Source organism: Diabrotica undecimpunctata, chromosome 9 (genome assembly GCF_040954645.1).
Source record: "Diabrotica undecimpunctata isolate CICGRU chromosome 9, icDiaUnde3, whole genome shotgun sequence".
NCBI lineage: Eukaryota > Metazoa > Arthropoda > Insecta > Coleoptera > Chrysomelidae > Diabrotica > Diabrotica undecimpunctata.
The window spans coordinates 131,831,072-131,851,599 of NC_092811.1; the positions used below are offsets into that span (position 1 = coordinate 131,831,072).

Sequence of the window (20,528 nt, forward strand, 5' to 3'; positions counted from 1 at the left end):
TCCGATGGGGAGACGGCACTTAAAGAAGAAGACAACCACCAATAGAATCGAAGCCAAAATATCTATATACCTAAGACAATAAGGATTCGACTAAAGGAGATCTGTCATTTGGATGAAGATGTCGTGCCAGTTCAAAGAACTCCGGGGGTAATTGGGAGGTGTGGTGACTGTAAATGGAAAAAGGATCGAAAAACGAAATATTTTTGTTCGATTTGTAAAAAGTATCTTTGTTTGGAACATATAAATCCAATTTGCAATGACTGTAACAATATTCCGGCTTCTATGTTTTTTGCCATTTCTTATATTTTTTTATGATGTCTTAGTGAAATAATGTAATAATTTTTGTTTAAGATAGTTCTTGAAGATTGATATATGTCATGTTTTTATTTTAAATTAATTGTAATTTGTTTAGTAAAAAGGAGAATAAATCAAACTATTACAAAAATTGTGGATTATTTTTTGTGATACGTAAATAAACATTTTAAATAAACAAAATATGTCAATAATAATAAATAATGTTAAAAAAACTACAAACAATAGATTACTTTGTTAAAATTTAAGCAAAATGCATCCAGAGCACTATTTTTATGACCGGTGTAGTAGACCGTGTGCGACTACTGATACACGAAATTAAACTGCGTCTACTGAGATGTTAAGTACTTTGATAAATACAAGTTTTGAAAAATAAAAGTGTTTTTGTGATTGTGATCAAACCAAATAAAATTGATTTTAAAACTCAAAAATCTACAATTTACTTCAACATCGAATTAGTACTTGCTTCTTCAAAGATTTATAAATCGGAGTCTTTCATATTCAGCCACTTTGGAAGCTTGGCTCTCGTTTTATCTTAAGGGAAAGAGCCATCTACAATAACCTATTTGTTTTTTTTTTAACTGGCCTGTATATACTTTGGAATAATTTGACTACACGTTGTTTACACCCTGTATTTTGGCAAAAAAGAAGTTGTTCCAACAGCCAATTATACAAAAGCTTGTAAATTGATAATGAATATTATCAACTAAAAGTACTTTGATTTTTCATACATTAAGTTGCAAGTGTTGGAGCGAAGTCTAAATTAAAAAAAAATAACGTTAAATTAGGTCATCGAGATTTAAGTGACCGTTTTACGAATTCTTGTAATGATTTGTAATAATTACAAAAAGCAACACTTATACCTATAAATTGTGTGTGAAACTATAATTAATTAACGAAACTTGAATTTACCATTAATTAAACATAAGTTATTGATAAAAGACATACTAAGGCGTTTTTTATATAGTATGTCCCTTCTAAGTTTATTTTTATTGAAATTATGAAAGTAAATTATTGCAGAACGATTTCATGATGAGAAAACTGTAAATTAGGGCCTACAATAGAAAATATATACTAAGCAAATAGTTATATGTATATACTAAACAGAACAAAATATTAAAATGCATGAGTTGCCAGAATCACAGACACTTCAAAAAATATTACCCAAATATTTTTTGGTCTCCCTCTAATTTTTCTAGTAAACGGGAGTAAATTCATCATATCCTTCCTTAATAGTTTTTTAATTCGGGAGTAAACTCAATCACGGAAGTAAAAGTAAATCCACCCAGGGATTCACCAAAATTTTAGTATCGCTTTTTTGAATTAATTTTCCTTGCGACAGTGATCCACAACTTTCACACATAGATTTGACTTTACTTTAAAAATTTTTTTAAGTTCATTAGAGCCACATCAACTACAAAGTAAACACTATTGACGGCGTCCCCTGGAACTAGTGGACGGGTAATCCTTCCAACACCGGACCAAACCAAATCAGATGGCAATCATCAAACCATAACGGTTCTTCTCAAAGCCAACACTGACAGTAGTGGTCATAAATATCGAGGGCATCGCTACAGCTAAACAAAACATCTTATCGGAATTCTGCAAGAACACGAAATGTGAGGTATTGTGCATCCAGGAAATACACAAAGACCTAACTGCAGTGAGACCAAAAGTCTCGGTATTTGTGAGAACTCAAACCATAGTCTCATCTGTGGGAACAACAAATGTACACGGTATAGAGATAATAACCACTGAGATCGGAAAATGTCCAATCACAACCCAATCAGCTTGTAATGGGAGACTTTAATAGTCAGTTTATTCTGGGTCTATGCAGATTCGTACGCAAATGGAGACGCAGTAGAAGCATGGGCCGAAACGAGTGGCCTCACGTTAATCCATGATCCTAAACTTCCACCATCTTTTCAGTGCAAAGTTTGGAAAAGAGGATATAAGTAATAACCTCGAAGACCGATGTACCAAAGTAGTATATGGTCCCATACCAAAAACTGAGCATAGACCAATTGGTATAAATATCTTTCCAATTGTCAGACTACAAGCTATTCCATTCAGAAGGAGATTTAACTTCAAAAAGGCAAACTGGCAAAAGTATGCAGACATGCTACATTCTGAGCTGTTACGTCTTGAACCAAAACCAGAGAACTACGAAAAATTTGTAGAGATAATCAAAAATGTGTCTAGAAAAGCTATCCCCAGAATATGTAGACAACAATATGTTCCCGGGATGTCCAACGAGTCCAAAGAACTAATGAAAACATACGAAACCCTCTATTTCACTGAACCTTTTAGCAAAGAAACGGTTGACTGCGGAGCAGTACTACTCCAACAGCTAAGTCAAGCCAGATAGGAAAACTGTATTGAGACCCTGGAAAATAGCAAAATAGCATGGAACCTTGTAAAAATAACTTAGCGATGATCCAAAAGAACATAAATCACCTTGAAAGGTTACAGAAAACCAAGTCGCTGCTCAACTTCTTATGAATGGAAAAACTACGAATGGACATAAGGACCCAAACACTAGAAGAAGATTGCCCAGAAAATCCCAGACCTATTTCGCTGTTGTGTCAATTTTTGAAACTGTACGAGAGACTCATAATCACCAGAATAGAAAAAAATGTCGACAAGCACCTCATCACACAACAAGGAAGATTCAGACCTGGCAAATCTTGCACCGGTCAAGTCCTCGCACTAACAGAACACATTGAAGTGGGCTTTGAAGAAAAACTTATAATAACGTCTGTTTTCGTAGATTTGACAGCGGCCTATGACACAGTAAGGCACAAAACATTGCTTCGCAAATTATACGACACTCTCAATAACCACCATCTGGATAAGGTCGTATATTCTTTACTGCAAAACAGACGTTTTTTCGTTATGCTGGAGGGTAAAGTAAGTAGGTGGAGAGTTAAAAAAAACGCCCTCGCACAGGGAAGTGTTTTAGCACCAATGCTGTTCAATATATACACAAACGACCAACTTACGCCGACCGAAACCAAGCACTTCCTCTATGCAGACGATCTTGCAATATGTGCTTAAGGAAATAGTTTTGAAGAAGTGGAGGACAAACTCGAAACTGCCTTAAGAACAATGACAGCGTACTACCTGTAGAATTCCCTGAGACCCAATCCCTGTAAAACCCAAGTCTGCACTTTCCACCTTAGCGCAAAGGAAGCCAAGCGAAAACTCCAAATTGCGTGGAATGGTAATATATTAGAACACACAAACCAACCTATACATCTTGGAGTAACTCTGGACCGGTCCCTCACCTACAGACAATATTGCAACATAAAAACGAGAGGGAAAGTAACAACTAGGAACAGCATACTCAGAAAGCTAACGGGAAGTAAATGAGGTGCACGTCCTAGCGTTTTAAAAATAACGGCACCGGCACTGTATTTCTCAACTGCTAAATATGCGTGAATATACGCAGAAGCGTTGCAGAGTACAAAGAGAAAATTAAACAGATCGTGGACGAGCGGCAAGCCCTATACAAAGCTCGAACACCACGAAAGCGACTAAAATCCAGGAAAAGCTACCTTGGAACAGTGCAGGATGAACCACCTGAGTATTTTCCTCTCCCCCAGGTTGAATGGACCGGCCAGTTTCTAGGCTTTAAAACGTGGAAAACTATGAATAGGATAAGAACAGGAGCCGCTCCAGTAAAATCAAACATGGAAAAATGGGGAAAAATAGACCAAGATGATATGAACTGTGACTGTGAAGAAACACAGAATATGGAACATCTTCTTACATGCAGAAACTGTCCTCATCGATACCTTACTTTCCCAGATCTCTACTTTCTTTTCTTCCTGCTAGTTCATAATCCACGTTTCACTGGCATATATCACTGTGAGTTTGATTACTGTCTCGTAGACTCGCAGTCTAGCTGTTCTTGACACATCTTTTGTTTTCAGTAATGCTCTGCTTCCCTTCATTAATCTTTTGTCTATCTCTTTTTCTTCTTTTCCTGCGTTCGTTATGGTTACTCCGAAGTATTTAAATTCTGACACTTTCTCAACTCTTTGTTATGTCTTCTCTCATTTCCATATATTGCGTTTTTGTTTAGTTTATTATTAATCCGCATCTTTTCGCTTCTTCTTCAAATTTCTGGAAAACTTTTTCTAAACGTTTTTTTGTTCTCGCTAGTATCACCACATCATCCGCGTACGCTATGCACTGTTCCCTGCTATTGAAAATAGTCCCGTTTGTGCTCATATTTGATCTTCTTACGATTTGTTCTAATACTAGGTTGAATAAATTCGTTGATAGCGGATCCCCTTGTTTTAAAACTCTATTCACTGTAAACTGTTTTGAAAAGCTTTCTTACATTGTTACCCTATTCATCGTGTTCCTGCGTTATAAACCTTATAAGCTTTTCTGGTATTTCTAATGTTCTCATGACCTCATATAGCATCGTTTGATTTAGAGAGTTATATGCTTGTTTAAAATCGATAAATAGCATATATAATCGTAAGTTTTGTTCGTAGCTGTTATTTTGTATTAATTTTAACATACTTATTTGATCAGTAGTTGTTCTTTCTGATCTAAAACCTACCTGGTATTGTCCAATCACTTTGTTATCATATTTTATTAATTTCTTCCTAATAATTTTTGCAAGTATTTTATAGACTACTTCTAATAGTGCTATAACTCTCTAGTTTTCGCACTCCGTTTTGTCTCCCTTTTTATAGATATGACAAATAAGAGCGCTATTCCATTGTTTCGGCATTTCTTTCTTTTGCCAAATTATTAGTGTCAAGTGAAAAATCCTTTCCTTCAATCTTTCGCCACCTTCCTTAAAAATCTCAGCTGGGATACCAATTTCTCCTGCACTTTTGTTACTTTTAAGGTCTCTGATTACTTCTTTGACTTTATTCAAAGCTGGTTCTTCGCACGTCCCTTCTTCATCTTTTTGCCAATTTTCATTTTCCTTAAGTTCCTCTTGTTGGTCTGTATTTAATAGATCTTCGAAATATTCCGCATATCTGTTTAATTTTTCTGTTGTTTCACCTAGCATTTGGCCTTCTTTGTTTCTGCAATACTGTGGACTATTCTTTGTAGTTTCTCTGGATTTCTTAACTTCTTGGTAGAAATTCTTCACCTCTTTGTTTATATAGGCTTCTTCTATAGTTTTCAATTGCTTTTCTTGCTGTTCTCTTATCTTTTTTTCTGCAAATTCTTTTCACCTCCACATTTCTTGCCACATAGTTTTCAATCGCATTTTGAGTATTTCCTTTATCTTTTTCTAGTTTCTTCTTGCCAAAGCATTCCTAAATTCTTTATCGAACCAGTCTTGCCGTCTCTTTATATGCTCTCTTCCTAAACACTTTTCTGCTGTTTCTGACATGGCTGTCTGTATGGTCTGCCACTCTTCATCTATATCCTGTTTAACTGGATTTTCTGGTTTTTTTATTTATTTCTTCCTCTAGTCTGTTTACAACCTGCTTCTATTGAATTCTAATACTCTGGAGTATTATTATGTATATAAATATTAGAACACCATTTCGCAAAGTTAGCGTAGGTCTTTAGTCAATAGGTAGAGTTTATTATTACCGGACGGTAATGTAAACAAAGCATTAACCTATTCGTAGAGAAATAAATATAGCGTGGAAATGAAAGTAGTGCCAAATATTTAATAAACCCTTTAACATCCCTTAAATACCACCTGACGACCTTTATATAATACATGGCGACCTTGCAAAACGTAAGGCATTCTTCTGAATAAAATAAAAATGGCTATAGCAAACTGCAAATAAATGGACGAATTAGACATTTGGACGAATCTCGGACAACGCAATCGTCACCGGATGAACCTACCAAGTACCAGAACCACAAAGATAGAAGATACAAAGACACAATGTAGATAGTATGTAAGTAAGCATTTAGTTTATTTTTATGAAAACTTTCTTTCGAATTATCTTTATTACTGAAAATTTTTTAAATATTTATATTATTATCAAAGTTTATTATACATTATTCATCATCATCATCATCATCAGTAACTCGACAACCCTTTCTGGGTCCTGGCTTGTTCTAGAATTTTTCGCCATTCTGTTCTGTTTCTTGCTTTGTTTTTCCAGTTGGTAATCTTAAGTGTTTTCAGATCTTGTTCCACTTGTTCCATGTATCTAAGTTTGGGTCTTCCCTTTGACCTTCTTCCTACTGGTGTTTGTCTCATAATATGTTTTGGTGTTTCAGTCTCCAACATTCGTTCAACATGGCCCATCCAGCGCAGACGTCCGATCTTTATGGATGTTATGATCTCGGGTTCATTGTATGCTGTGTATAGTTCAAAGTTATATCTTCTGCGCCATATGTCATTTTTCTTTACCCCCTTATATATGTGTCTAAGGATTTTTCGTTCAAATGTGCCTAATAGGTTTTCATCGCTTTTTGACAGTGTCCATGTCTTTGATCCATATACAAGGACCGGTTTTATCAGGGTCTTGTATATTTTGCATTTGGTTTTTCTTGTGATGTTGTTGGATCTTAGATGTTTAATTAGTCCATTATATGTTTTATTAGTGATATGTATTCTTCTCTTAACTTCTTCACTGACATTATTATCTTATATGTACAATTTTTTACGCTTTCGATGTTATAGTCTCCTATTGTCAGATTCTGTAGGTTTCTTTGGCCTGTCGATTTACTGACCTTCATGTATTTGGTTTTTATTTCATTAATGTTTAGGCCACTGTTTTGAGCCCTCTTTCTATCGCATTAAATGCTTTTATCGTCTCTCTTTCGCTTCTAGCTATGATATCAACATCATCTGCAAATGCCTATATTTGCACATTTTCTGTTATTATTGTTCCTCTGATGTTGACTTTTGACTCCCTAATTATATTCTCTAATGTGATGTTGAATAGAATACAGGATAGGGCATCTCCCTGTCGTAGGCCCGTTCTCACATGAATTGTATCTGTTAGTTCGTTTTGAATTCGAATTTTGCTTTGTACTTTAAGTGTTTCTTTTATGATGTTAATGAGTTGAGTTGGAATATTAAACTCTTTCAGTGCATGGATCAGAAATTCTCGATGGATGGATGGATGATAATTTTACATTATTATCGATTTTTATGACAAATTGTTTTTATATGGACCTGAATATTATTTGCATAATTTTGGATAAAATAATTATTGCGAAATTTTTCATCTAATTATTGTAAAAGCTCTTATCTGTAAACAACTGTTGATTAACTCAAGAATAAATGTAGGTAACACTTAAAGCATGACAGTATTTTATATAAGACGTCTGGTTTTAATTTATAGCCACAGTAGTTCAATTACGAATCGATCAAATATAAAAAAGATTTATTATTGAGACATTCTGTACTTTTACATGAAATTGTACGAGTCATTGACTAATAAACCTTTATTAAACATTATCCGGGTCATAAAGCATCGATACCGCTGTAGAAACCATGTTTTTCTACGAATACATCATATTATTCTTTTTGTGCCTATTTGTGTTCTGTAAGCTGACATGTGGAAGGTGTTACAGCAAAACATGTTTGATAGGGAAAACTGCCATTATTACTGGCGGAAACTCAGGTATGATTACAGTATTTTACAAATTATTCCTTTTCTTTTAACTTATTTTCTGTTTTTGTCCGTCCTCTATCCCTTTATTATAATAAAAAACTGCTGAATGTATATCTATCAACTAATATAAATAACGGGTATGCTCGCCCTAATTTCATTATAGAATAATAGAGAAAATGAGTTGTCTTAACCTGTAAGGAGCGAGGTGCTGTGTAAGAAATTCAAATAAATATTTAAATTGTCATTTTTTGGCAAACTACGCCAAAACATTCATTAGACCCGTGATTAAATATAGGACTAATATATACGCCATGTTCAATCACGGCCTTATACAACAATTGCTGGATTTGGAACGGAAAATCCAGTAAACTACAAATGCCCCAACTACCCCTTCACCGTCACACATCAATTATCGAACATCCAGCTCATTAATGAGAGGCTCTCCTCTCCCAGCAGTAGTTATACAATCAAAACCATTCGTGGCCAAAACTTCAGATCCCAAAATATCATTAAAACTACCTCTGCTCATTCCTTGGTAATGTATTCATCAGATTTCCCAAAAGAAAACCTTTCCTTCCCACTAAATAGCTGACCTTAGCCAGTAACAAACTCCCTGATGAATACATGAATATCCTGGAATAACTACACGACAGAAATGAACGTAAAAAAGAAACTTTACTGCAGCTATCTCATGTGTGTTTAATGAATTTATAAAAAACTGCGAAACACGTGATTCTATAGACAAATATACCTGTTTGACAAAATGCTTATAGGTTTCAGAGGACGATATTTCTTTCAAATGTATATTTCACAGAAGCCTCGCAAATACGGTATCAAGTTCTTCTTCTTCTTCTTCTTCTACTTTTTATGTAGACATAACTCTGTCTGTTTTTCAATGTGTCTCCAATAAGTTGTCATTCCATCGTTTTTCTGGTCTTCTTACTGATCGTCTTCTATTGGGGAACCGTCTCTTGCCGGCTTTACTACTCTATTTGTTCTTATTTGGTGTAGATGATCGTTCCATTCTACTCTTTTATTTCTTACCCAGCCCTTGATGTCTCCACCGTGCACCTACGTTGTATATCTGTACTCCTAGCTCTGTTTCATACTATTTTACCATCAATTTGTAAATCCAGTCAAAACTGGGGTCATTTTGGTTGTGAAACAGTAGACAAACACGAAAATATTTTCTAAATACATATTTAGGAGATGACAGAAAAATGAAAATGGTGAAATTGATGGAGTTGTCTGCAATGATATTACTATAAGTAAATGGAAGAATTGTGGCTCAAAATCTATGACCGTATTCAGCAATATGCATAATTATGCAGAAACTGGTTTTGTTTTGAGAACATCAAAAACTGAAGAACAAGAAAATATCCGCTGTCCTCAAGCTATTGTAGACTACAATATGTATATGGGCAGTGTTGATCGGTTTGACCAACGAATTGCACCACATACTTAGTAGCTTGGAAAAGTCGTCGATGGTGGATGTAGTTATTTTATTACCTTTTTTGACGTATCCATAGTAAATTCTTATATACTTTTTAAAAAAATCCCTTAGGCAAAGTAAGAGTAGAAAAAAAGCAATATCTCACCTTGAATATAAAACCAAATTGGCTGTCAATCTTATAAATGATTTTTCCACGAGAAAAAAAAATTGGGAGGCCATTGAACATGGAGTATTTTCAAAATGTTGGTCATTTGCCGCAGAAAACCACGCGAAGACGATGCCAGCGGTGCTCAAAAATAGGATTACAGAAACGCAGTAATATAGAATGCTTAGACTGTAGATTGGCTTTATGCTTGGATTGATTTAAACCATATTATTCAGGTGCCTGAACTATTATTTTTTATTATTATATTTTTGTTTGTTTATTATAATATTGTGCAAAATTTTTGTATTATTTAAAGTCCTATACCTATTATTGATACACTTTTTATCATTTGGTACACCTTATGTACCAGAGATTATGAGGGTTTCCTGGGTAGATAGAGTTACGAACAATGAAGTACTGAGAAGAATAGGTAAAGAGAAGGAAGTTGAACTTACAATTAAAAAAGAAAGCTACAGTATCTCGGACATGTGATGCGGGGCGAGAAGTATGGCATCCTGCGACTCATAATGCAAGGAAAGATAGATGGCAGAAGAAGCATCGGAAGAAGACGAATTTCATGGCTCAAGAACCTGAGAGAATGGTTTGGATGCAGCTCAAAACAAATATTTAGAGCTACTGCCTCAAAAATTAAAATAGCTATGATGATTGCCAACCTCCGTAGCGGAGATGGCACCTGAAGAAGAAGATGTACCAGAGAAACTAGCATGAAAATTATTCCTTGATTGAACACTGGTACAATGGTTGACCAGCATTTTTTTTAATAGAAAAAACCAAATTATATTTAAAATCTAGTAACTGATTTACTAACTATAGAATGCTAAAATATTATCTGAAAAAACTTCGAAAAAAAGTTCATTTTAATAAACTTGTGGTTTAAAGGGTTAAAAACTACTTTAATTTTAATTAATATTGAGTATTTTTTGAGAGTTATAAATATATGTATTCTGCCTTTGACATTTATTTGACAATCTGCAATATCATGAATCTATATTATTTTTTCTTTTCAAGCTACCTACAATAATTAAAGGAATATTCTGAGATGATAAAACATCACAAACCTCACGAACAACTTTCTTGTTTAAGGTGTCGGCTACGAAACAGCTCTAGCCCTTGCATCACGTGGCTGCAGAGTGATAATCGCCGATAAAGACGATTCTTCAGTATCAAGGCAAAAAATAATCGATGAAACCACTAACCATAACGTCATATCCAAAGTAATAGATCTAGGATCTCTAGCTTCGGTAAGAAAATTCGCTGAGAATGTGCTACGAACGGAGCCAAGATTGGATATATTGATCATGAACGCAGGAATAGCTTCTAATAAATTGATCCATACTGATGATGGCATACAGATTACAATGCAAGTTAACTATTTGGGACATTTTCTTCTTACATTTTTACTGTTAGGTAAATATATAATCTCATTTTTTTTATTTATTAATATATTATTGTAGATTTAAAATTAGATGGGTGGCCTCTTCTTTCTTTGCTAAATTTTATTCTGTCTATACCAAAGATGATTCTTTTTAAATTAAAAATTTGTAGGGAAATAGCAGGAATAACTGAAGGGAATTTAAAATAAAATCGGGGAATGCCCGAAGAAAAAGTTTAGTAGGAGACGAATAGAGTATCTCTAAAAATGGAATTATTACTATAAATCAGACAATAACTTTAGAATGAAAACGAAAATGATAATGTTTAGATGGAAAAGACATGGAGAAAGATAACGCATCTTGTAGCTAATAATCCAAGGTAAAGGAATTTAGGAAGAGGACACATGTCTTAGAACTAAGGAACTTCAAAAGTGATATGACACGGCTTCGTAATTTAATTGTAATTGAAGAAGCTGGAATTAGGGCTTCATGTAAAAAGAATATGCTGTTAGAGACACCTTTTCATTGTAAGCATAATAATTTTCTTTGATTTTCTTAAAAAATACAATTTGATTAAATTTTGGTAAAAGAAAGTGAAAGGGTGCTGCATTGATATTATTGTTTGTCTACAACAATTCTATTTGAAGAGCATTCACGCAAAAGTTGATAAGTCCAATTTAACCAATTTTGAGAAACTAGTTCTTTTGTTATTGTCTCTCTAAAGCAATTGAATTTTTTATGCGGATAAATACCTTTAAAATGTTCGTTACTTAACTTAGGTCATATAATAATTAGCGGTAAATTAAAAGCTATAACAGCCCTAAAAAACCATATTAATTTTTGCAATTAACAACTTTTGCTTTATTTTCGTGAAAATTATCGTTAACACGTTCACGATGGCATTAAATTTGTCAGTAACATTTACTGACGTTACCAGATCCCCGTATCTGGTAACACTGTCTACTGTTCGGACGATACCAGACCTATTGGTCTGGTAAACATATCTATAAATAAACGGTTTCTGTGACTTTGTATTTGAAATTACCTTGAATCTAACACTGCCATCTCATAGTAAACATTCTAATCCATTTCTGGCAGACATAGCACCAGATTCCGATGTCCGGTAAAGTATTTACGGTATATAAAAAATATACTGATACTTATGTGGCAATTTGAAATATTTTACTTTTAAAAAATAAATAAAATGATCAATTTTTATTTGAAGTAATATTAAAGTGTACAAAAATATATAATAATTAAAATAGTAATTAATAATTAGATATGTCTATCATTAAAACAAGTTAAGCACAAAGCCGGGTTATTTTCGCAATGTCACAAAAAGTGTTTACTTTGGTCACCTTCTTGTCAGCTTCCTTACTTTTGATAGTCTGTCTCAACTTCTTGTAACAATCAATACAATTTCGTCTACGTTTTCTACCAGAACCTTCTTCTCGTTGCAGACAATGTTTTCGTTTTGATAAGTTGGTTTCAGAAATACACTCATTTTGATTTGAAAGTTGTAATGCTAACTGTTCACGAAATATTAGCATTGGTATCTTTTTTTCGATGTTTGTTTTATTATGAATAATCCAGCTGTTGATTATTGTAGCACCAGAGATTAGTTCGAAGACTACCTTACGATACCACTTAAGAACTTTTCGTAAGGAAGAATAATACGCTGCCGTTTGGTCACTGTAATCTACACCTTTTTTAGCTTTGTTGTAGTCTTGGATAACTTGGATAACTAAAAATATATTCCACTGGTTATAGTTATTGTTAAGTTATTTACTGGTCGTGTTATTTTTTAGAGTTTAGTTTAATTGTGATATAATGATTAAATTTCAAGAAATTCTTACACTAACAGTTTCAAAAGTAAATATTTTTAAAAATCATACGATACACATCAGTAGGGATGGGAAAAACCTACCGGTTTTTTTACTTCGCAATAACCGGTTTTATCGGTTGTTTTTTTGTCCCGGTTATAACCGGTTTTTTATTTTTAAAGTAAAAACCGGTTATTAGGTTTTTACGGTGATTATGATTAGGTTAGGTATTTTTTTGGGTCCCAATCATAATTATTATTTTAAAGTAATTATTCCAAACGAAACCATAATTCAAATTTTATTTTATTTTATAAATACAGAAGCAAACTGAAAGTGCAAACTCTCATCAGCCAGAAACAATTAAGTTTTATTATAATATTTCGTTGAAAAGGTATTTGTAATCATAATATTTACATAAGAAGTGATCTTTTACATCATCTATTTTTCACACTTGACTCTTGACATTGAAAGTGGGTGAATGGTTGTTTCTAGTTGTTTCTGATTACCAAAAATAATGTTCTGACTATAAATATCGAATTACCGATTACGAATACGAATCTCCAAGGATTTCCCTACGTTTTCAAAACGATACACACATACAGGAAGTATTAAATGAGTTAAAATGTACCTATTATACAAATATACAAACGTGTTAAAAGTAATACATGATAATTTTTTTTTGATGGTAGTAAAAATAAAAGATGAATTGCATTATTCAATTTATTTTTAAGTAAAATATTTATGTTGATATTATTTTTTTTTAAATCCCATTTGAAAGAGTCTGAGAAATTTTTTATAAGTTGAAATGGTTGGGGTGGGGAATTTTTTGTGTTTGGGAGGAGAGGAAAATTGGTGGGTATTTTAGAGGATTATATTTTTAAATGGTAAATTAAATTTGCATCATTAATTGAATACAATAATTGCATATTATATTCTACTCTCATTACATTCATTGACAATAGAACCTGAATTATTTTAGCGCTCTCTGTTGAGCAGTAGTATAATAATTTTGGTTTACTGCTCTCTGCATCTGACTACAACCAGATGGAATTCTGTCTACCATATGCTTAAAAAATTTACACTAATGTCCCCATATATAGCTGCAATATTGGCAGATCCCTCGATTAAAAAAGCACCAAGGATGATTTCTGATTCAGATATAAAACTAATCACTGAAATTGTAAGCATTTTATCGCCTTTCGATGAGGCCACAAAGGAGATCTCGAATTCCCAGTACATTACTGCTAGCCTTGTTATCTCCCTTGTGTCTATTATCGAAAGATTTTTAAGAAACCTCAAGCCAAACCTTAGTACAGCTCAAAAGTTATACCAAAAGCTTATAACTAGCCTTCAAGAGAGGGACACTAGGCTTTTACGAAATCCCCTGCTTTGCCATGGTACAATCACGGACCCGAGGTTTAAAAAAGTATATCTGAATCGGTATATAGCAGAGACAGTCACATCCAATTTAGGCTCGGAAGTTAGGACGTAACTTACCGAAATCGGAAAACTTTATCCTTCCTGCTCCTTCCAGAATGAAGAAGCCAAAGTGAGTTTAAAATCAAACCCTTTTTGGTCTTCACACGATCTGGAGTTGGTGAACAGTGGTTTTAGTTCAAGTTCTCAGGACACACAGATTCAAAGTTCTTTTTCAAATGAACTGACTCTATATCTGCAGCGGCCTTTGCTGCAAAGTGATCCGTTTTCATTCTGGGATCAGAACAGAACCTGTATGCCAGGCTTGGCTTTTATAGCTAAAAAAATACATGTCGTTGGTCGGAAGTTCGGTGGCATCAGAGAGACTTGTGTCATCATTGAATGATATTGTGTCAGATGAGAGAAGCCGCTTAACCGACCAACATATTATATGAACGAGTTTTTCTTAATAGGCTTCATGAAAAATACTGGCCAACATAATGCTAAATCCATTTCATATAATATAACCTATTTGTAACCTTCTAATCTATACTTTTTTACTTAAAATATTACTTCATATCATTTTATTGTATATTATTGCAATATGTATATATTAATCTTACGCTATATTATATTTAATAATAATCATAATCATAATTAATAATAAAATAATAAATAAATATAATAATTAATAGAATAAAATGGTTTTATTAAAAATTGTGTTTTATTTATATTGATATTGATGTTCTTTCGATAGTTCTAATTTTGATCATATTGATATCGAGTCGAATGAAGTATCGCAAACTAAAGTGCATTGTAAATGTAACTTTGTAACTATTGGATTAAAAAAACCGAAAACCGGTTTTTGGAAAAACCGGTTTTTTTGGCCGGTTATAACCGCCAGGTTAAACCGTAAGCAAAAAAAACCGGTATAACCGAAAACCGGTGTTTTGTCAAAAACCGCCATCCCTACACATCAGTACGACCCTATTTGGCTTTCACGTGCTTCTATTGACAACTGGGAATTTGTAAAATGAATAGGGTTTAACTCAAAAATTGCAAATTTGGACTTATCCAATTTTGGGTGAATGCTCTGCATTTGTTTTTTAAATGTATGCTTTAAATATAATATTTTCAGATCTCATGAAAAAATCTTCCCCGAGCCGCATAATATTCACTTCTTCAATAGGAGCGTACTTCGCCAAATTTTCTCTCGAAGACCTCAATCCAACAAAAGAATATCCTAGACAACATCGCATATACTTGAATTCAAAATTGTGCTTGATACTATTTGCTCGTTATCTATCGACGAAGCTGAAAGGAACTAATGTGACTGTAAATTGTGTTCATCCCGGAGGAGTGCGATCCGCCATCTACTTGCGAGCGTTTAGAGTTGAAAAATCTATTTTTCCGTTGATTTTAGGGTTTCTTACACTGACTTTTGGAAAGGTAATATTAATTTAAACAGATATATTTTTTTACAGACTAAGAGTTCTGTGTCACTACTTTTACTTATTTCCATGTGTTTTGTATATACAGTGTAGGTAAAAGTTTATGGTCGGTATGGACCTTACGTGAGATGGAGTGAGAAATATCTGTTTAAAAATAGAGAGGTATATTAGGTCCACCCTTTAAATATCGCCGAAAATACATGAGTGGAAATAATAAAAAAGGGAAAATTCAACGTTGCCAAACTTATTGGTTTTATTTGACCTGTTGTCTGTTTAGCATTTGAACAATGTTCTAAGATAATCAAATTTGGGCGAAATTGATTTAAATGGCAGCTTACTGTTTTTTATTGGGAATATGCCACAATTTTACTTTACAATAAGTGTTATTTGACATTTTGATTTCCACTTCGGAAATCGTTTTATATAAATAAAATATATTAATGTTTCGTATGTTAAGTACGATTTCCGACTTAAAAATCTAAACATCAAAATAAGCTTATTTTAAAGTCACATTGTGCTTTATTTCCAATAAAAATAATAAAGGGGATTATAACGCCAACAATAAAAAAAGCTTCATACAAAATTATTTGACCACGTCGTGTTACAACACCAATACCATTTTAGCAACAGCTGAACCGGTATTCGATAGGTGATAACTAAGGAACTAAAGGTGGGACGTTGACATTTTTATCGTTAACTAAACTGAATCGTTTTTCGTAAACAAGTAACTAGTTGATTGTTACCAGTAGTTTCAAATAAGCGAGTACATAAACTAACATAATGAATATTATCGTTTATGTGTATATTTATTGAAGTGAAAGAAACTAATGAAGGATATATTTATTATAACTTGAAAAATAAACTAAACAATACAAATAGTAAATCGTATTTACATTTACATTACACGTTATTATTAAATCGCGAATCGTCTAAATTGACATTTAAAAACATAAGTTTTTCTGCCTTACTTCTTGTTAACCGTGTTCTTCTTTTATTTAAAATTAAATCAAATTTTGAACATGTGTTCACATTTACAATATTTTGTAAATATAGTGGTTAAGTTAGGATATACATGGCGATGGTTTTTCCACCATTGTGATGGACTCTCGATACATGTGTATAATCCAGTGTTCATTATTTAGATTTGGTCTAAGTCTAAGTCTGTATTAACTAATGCCAATGTGGAACGGATTGATTCTTCTAACTCGGTCATTCTTTTTAACATGTAATAGGTGAAGTTCTACCTAGTTTCCACGTCTTGGATTGGCCGTTTGGGAACTTTGTTATGTTGTTATTGATATTTAATAGCCTTTCCGAAGATCAGGTACTTTTGTTGAAATGTGTTTTTTGCCGAATTGTCGAAAAAAAAACTCTTTATTTTATCTATTTGTACACGACAGCATTTAAGTGCGTCCTCCACCAATAAATTTAACGTATGAGCAAAACAATTAAAATGTTTTCATTCCAAAACATATTTAATAGCTTTGACCATATTTGAGGCATTATAAGTTACTGCAAAATGTACTTTTCGTTTTAGACCCCACTGATTAATAATTTCACTAATTTCAAAAGCGATGTTTTCTGAATTATGGTTTCCACAAAAATGGCAGCAGCCTAAGAAAACCGTTTTAAATTCTAAATTTTCGGTTAAATATTGTCCTGTTAATGCGATGTAACTCTCAGTTACTGAAGATGTCCAGAGGTCAGTAGTATTACAGATATTTTCTACTTCTTTAACAACTTGTGATAATTTTGCTAATAATTTGCTCAGTTTTGATATAACATTCCAGAAGTAATGAATAAAGTTTTTCTTGTTGGCAGTTTATATCCAGGAATCCACCCTGCAAACTTTTTAAAAGCTCGTTCTTCAACTATGGAAAACTGATGAAACGAGTCTTTGCATATGTTTGGTAAATCTATATCTATTTGTTTCTTTTGTTTTAAACTAATATTTTTATTAATGGAAGTATCAATCACCTTCTAAAATGCAGATCAAACGTAAATTGAAACTCATTCATTAATCAGAATACTTAGTTATTTTATTTTTAACGTTAACCGTAGTTTTGTAGTAGTCTCTCAGATCAACTAATCGTCCTCGTCGACGTAAAGTGTTCGTTGCTCCTCTGTTTACGTCTACACAAAACGTAGTTTTTTTGAATCAACCATCAACTAGTTAGCTTACTAATGAGGAACCGTAGATTCGTAAATGACAAATAATGATTTAAAATGCAGGGATTTTCTGATAAAAATGAAGGTAAAATAACTAAAGAAAGAGTTAAGAAGCTGGTTACTTCTATAAAAAAAGAAAAAGAAATTGTACTATTGAAAATCAACCAGTACAAGCAAAAGAAACTGATAAAGATGACTTAAGTCCATGGTGTATTTTTGATGAATTAATTGGATTTAAGTCTATATAATGACTTATCTAAATATACACCTGTATCGAGAGATATAAAAAAAGTCGACATGTATTTGTCTGATGATATATTACCCACAAAAAAATTCGAACGAAGATTGGAACTGTCCATTACAGTGGTGGAAAAAACCATCGCCATTTTTATCCAAACTTAACCACTATATTCATAAAATATTGTAGTATTGTAACAAAATATGTTCCTTGTGAACACATGTTCAAAATCTGGTTTAATTTTAAATAAAAGAAGAACACGGTTAGAAAGAAAAGTGAAAAAACTTATGTTTTTAAATGTCAATTTAGACGATTCGCGATTTTATAATGTGTAATGTAAATGTAGGTACTATTTCTATATGTAAAATGTCGACGACCCACCTCTAGTTTCTGAGGTATATTAGGATCAGAACCAGAGATGTAAAATATCTCTGGTCGGAACTAATCGTCTCACTAATAAGCAATGGGCGTCAATAAGAAATATAGAGGGGAGACCAAGGGGAAATATGATTGTTATCTTTCTCTATTCGCTGAAAATATGATTTTATATCTGTGTTAGATATCCTGTTAAATTTTACCATACCGACCATAAACTTTTACCTACACTGTATACGCAGGGATTCTACAGTATCCACTGCCTTCCCCCGCTCAACCGTTTCCATCTCTCTCTGTTGTCCCAATCTCCATCTTTTGGCGTCTCTTACTCATGGCGTCGTCTACTTCATTCCTTCAGGATCTTCGGGGTCCGTCCTCTTTTCTCCTTCCTATGGGACTCCATTCGGTTTATCTCTTTATCCATCTGCTGTCGCTGGTTTTTCTTACATGTCCATACCACTTTAGTCTTTTTTGTTTTATATGTGTTAGTATGTATGTTTCTATTGATGTTCTTTGCTTTATTATATCATTACTTCTTCTTTTCATTATTTTTACTCTTTGCAAGCATTTCATCTCTGTTGCTACTATCTTACTGCTTTTTTTCTTGTTTATAATCCAATTTTCAGCCCCATATGTCATAATACTTAGCACTAATGTTTTATAAATCTGTGTTTTTGTCTTCATATCTAGATGTCTATCCCACTATACTGAGTTAAGTGGATGCATCTTTCTCTGTTGTTGCCTTTTTCTTGATTATAAACCCCAAGTATTTGAATTTTTCCTTTCCTTTGATTGTTACTTTGTCAATCTGTAGATCTTCTATGCCTTCGTCACTTGTAGATAGGCGCTCTGTTTTCGCGAGGTTAATATCAAGGCCAGCTTTGGTATATTCTTCTTGTAGTTTCTTCATCATGTAACTGAGGTCTTCTTGGTCTTGTACAATTACTACTTGATCGTCTGCAAAGCTTAACTTATATAGTTATCGGTTTCGTACTGGTACTCCCATGCATTCGCATTTTCTTTTCAATGTAGTCAAGGCTTTCTCTAAGTATATTTTGAATAGGGTTGGAGATGTGGAACAACCATGCAAGAGCCCTTATTTTCTGGTGAAGTCTCCTATAATTCTTGTTCCCATTTTAATGGACACTTTGTGTTTTTTGTATATAGGTATATAAACCAATCTAAATTATATCTAAACCAATCTTCTTGACGTTTGTGCCATTTGATCATATTTATCTAACATTATCAAAAGTCTCGGTTAACAAAAACTAAAGGAAATCTGATACACATAATAAGGTAATATAACTATAATAAAGTTTTTATAGACAGCTTTCTTGTGGCATGTCTAAGGCATTGATTATAATGATAATTACGTTTTAACTACAAAAGTAAAACGTTTTGATTTTCACTGAGAACGATTTCCTGAGTAGAAACCGAAACATAAAATTTTTGATAATATTTAAAATAATTATAATATTTTGTGTATTTATTCTAATTAATTCATTTACCCTTTTTAGAATGCCGAAGAAGGAGCTCAAACAACAATACATGTCGCTTGTGAAAAATCCCTTAAAAATGTGAGTGGAAAATTTTTCATCGACTGCATTTCAGTATTTTTACCGTATCAAGCATACGACATGCAGCTTTGTACTGAAATGGTTGAACTTTCAAAGACGTTGGTGAAATTGCAGCCCGAAGAATGTACATTGAGTGAAAAAGTGCTACAGTAGAATCAAAAATATTGATTTTTTAATAAAAACTTGTGATAATAAAGTTTGGAAAGTTTTTATTTACATTATGTTTATAATATTCTATAAAGCATTCTTTATGATATTCTAAAAAAATAGTATACACAACAAATACGAGATAAATAAAGAGAGAGAGAGAGAGAGAGAGAGAGAGAGAGAGAGGGAGAGGGAGAGGGAGAGGGAGAGAAAGAACTATACGACATAATCCGACTTTCAATGTAGATGATGGTAGCAATAATAAATAATACATCACTGATTAAATTCACACAACTTTATAATCTAGAATGAAAGTGTAATACATCTACCAGATTAAAAAAAGGTGGTACTGTAGGCGGTACTGTAGTAGAGTAGCGCGAAGCTTTTTGTATTTTTTAAATAATATTTTTTAAATTAAATAAAGTAATTTTATTATTCTTCTGACAGACCTGTCAAATTAGAC

The 20,528-nt window shown here is 33.0% G+C and overlaps 1 protein-coding gene across 1 annotated transcript; it reads left to right on the forward strand.

The window, feature by feature from the left end:
• The first annotated feature begins 7,577 nt into the window (after window positions 1–7,577).
• Window positions 7,578–20,128, forward strand: LOC140450026 (retinol dehydrogenase 12-like). The gene is made up of 4 exons (XM_072543448.1): window positions 7,578–7,886; window positions 10,580–10,903; window positions 15,247–15,557; window positions 19,859–20,128. Exons 1-4 carry the CDS (start codon window positions 7,757–7,759, stop codon window positions 20,069–20,071), a joined length of 978 nt encoding a protein of 325 aa, XP_072399549.1. The 5' UTR covers window positions 7,578–7,756; the 3' UTR covers window positions 20,072–20,128.
• The last annotated feature ends 400 nt before the right edge of the window (window positions 20,129–20,528 follow it).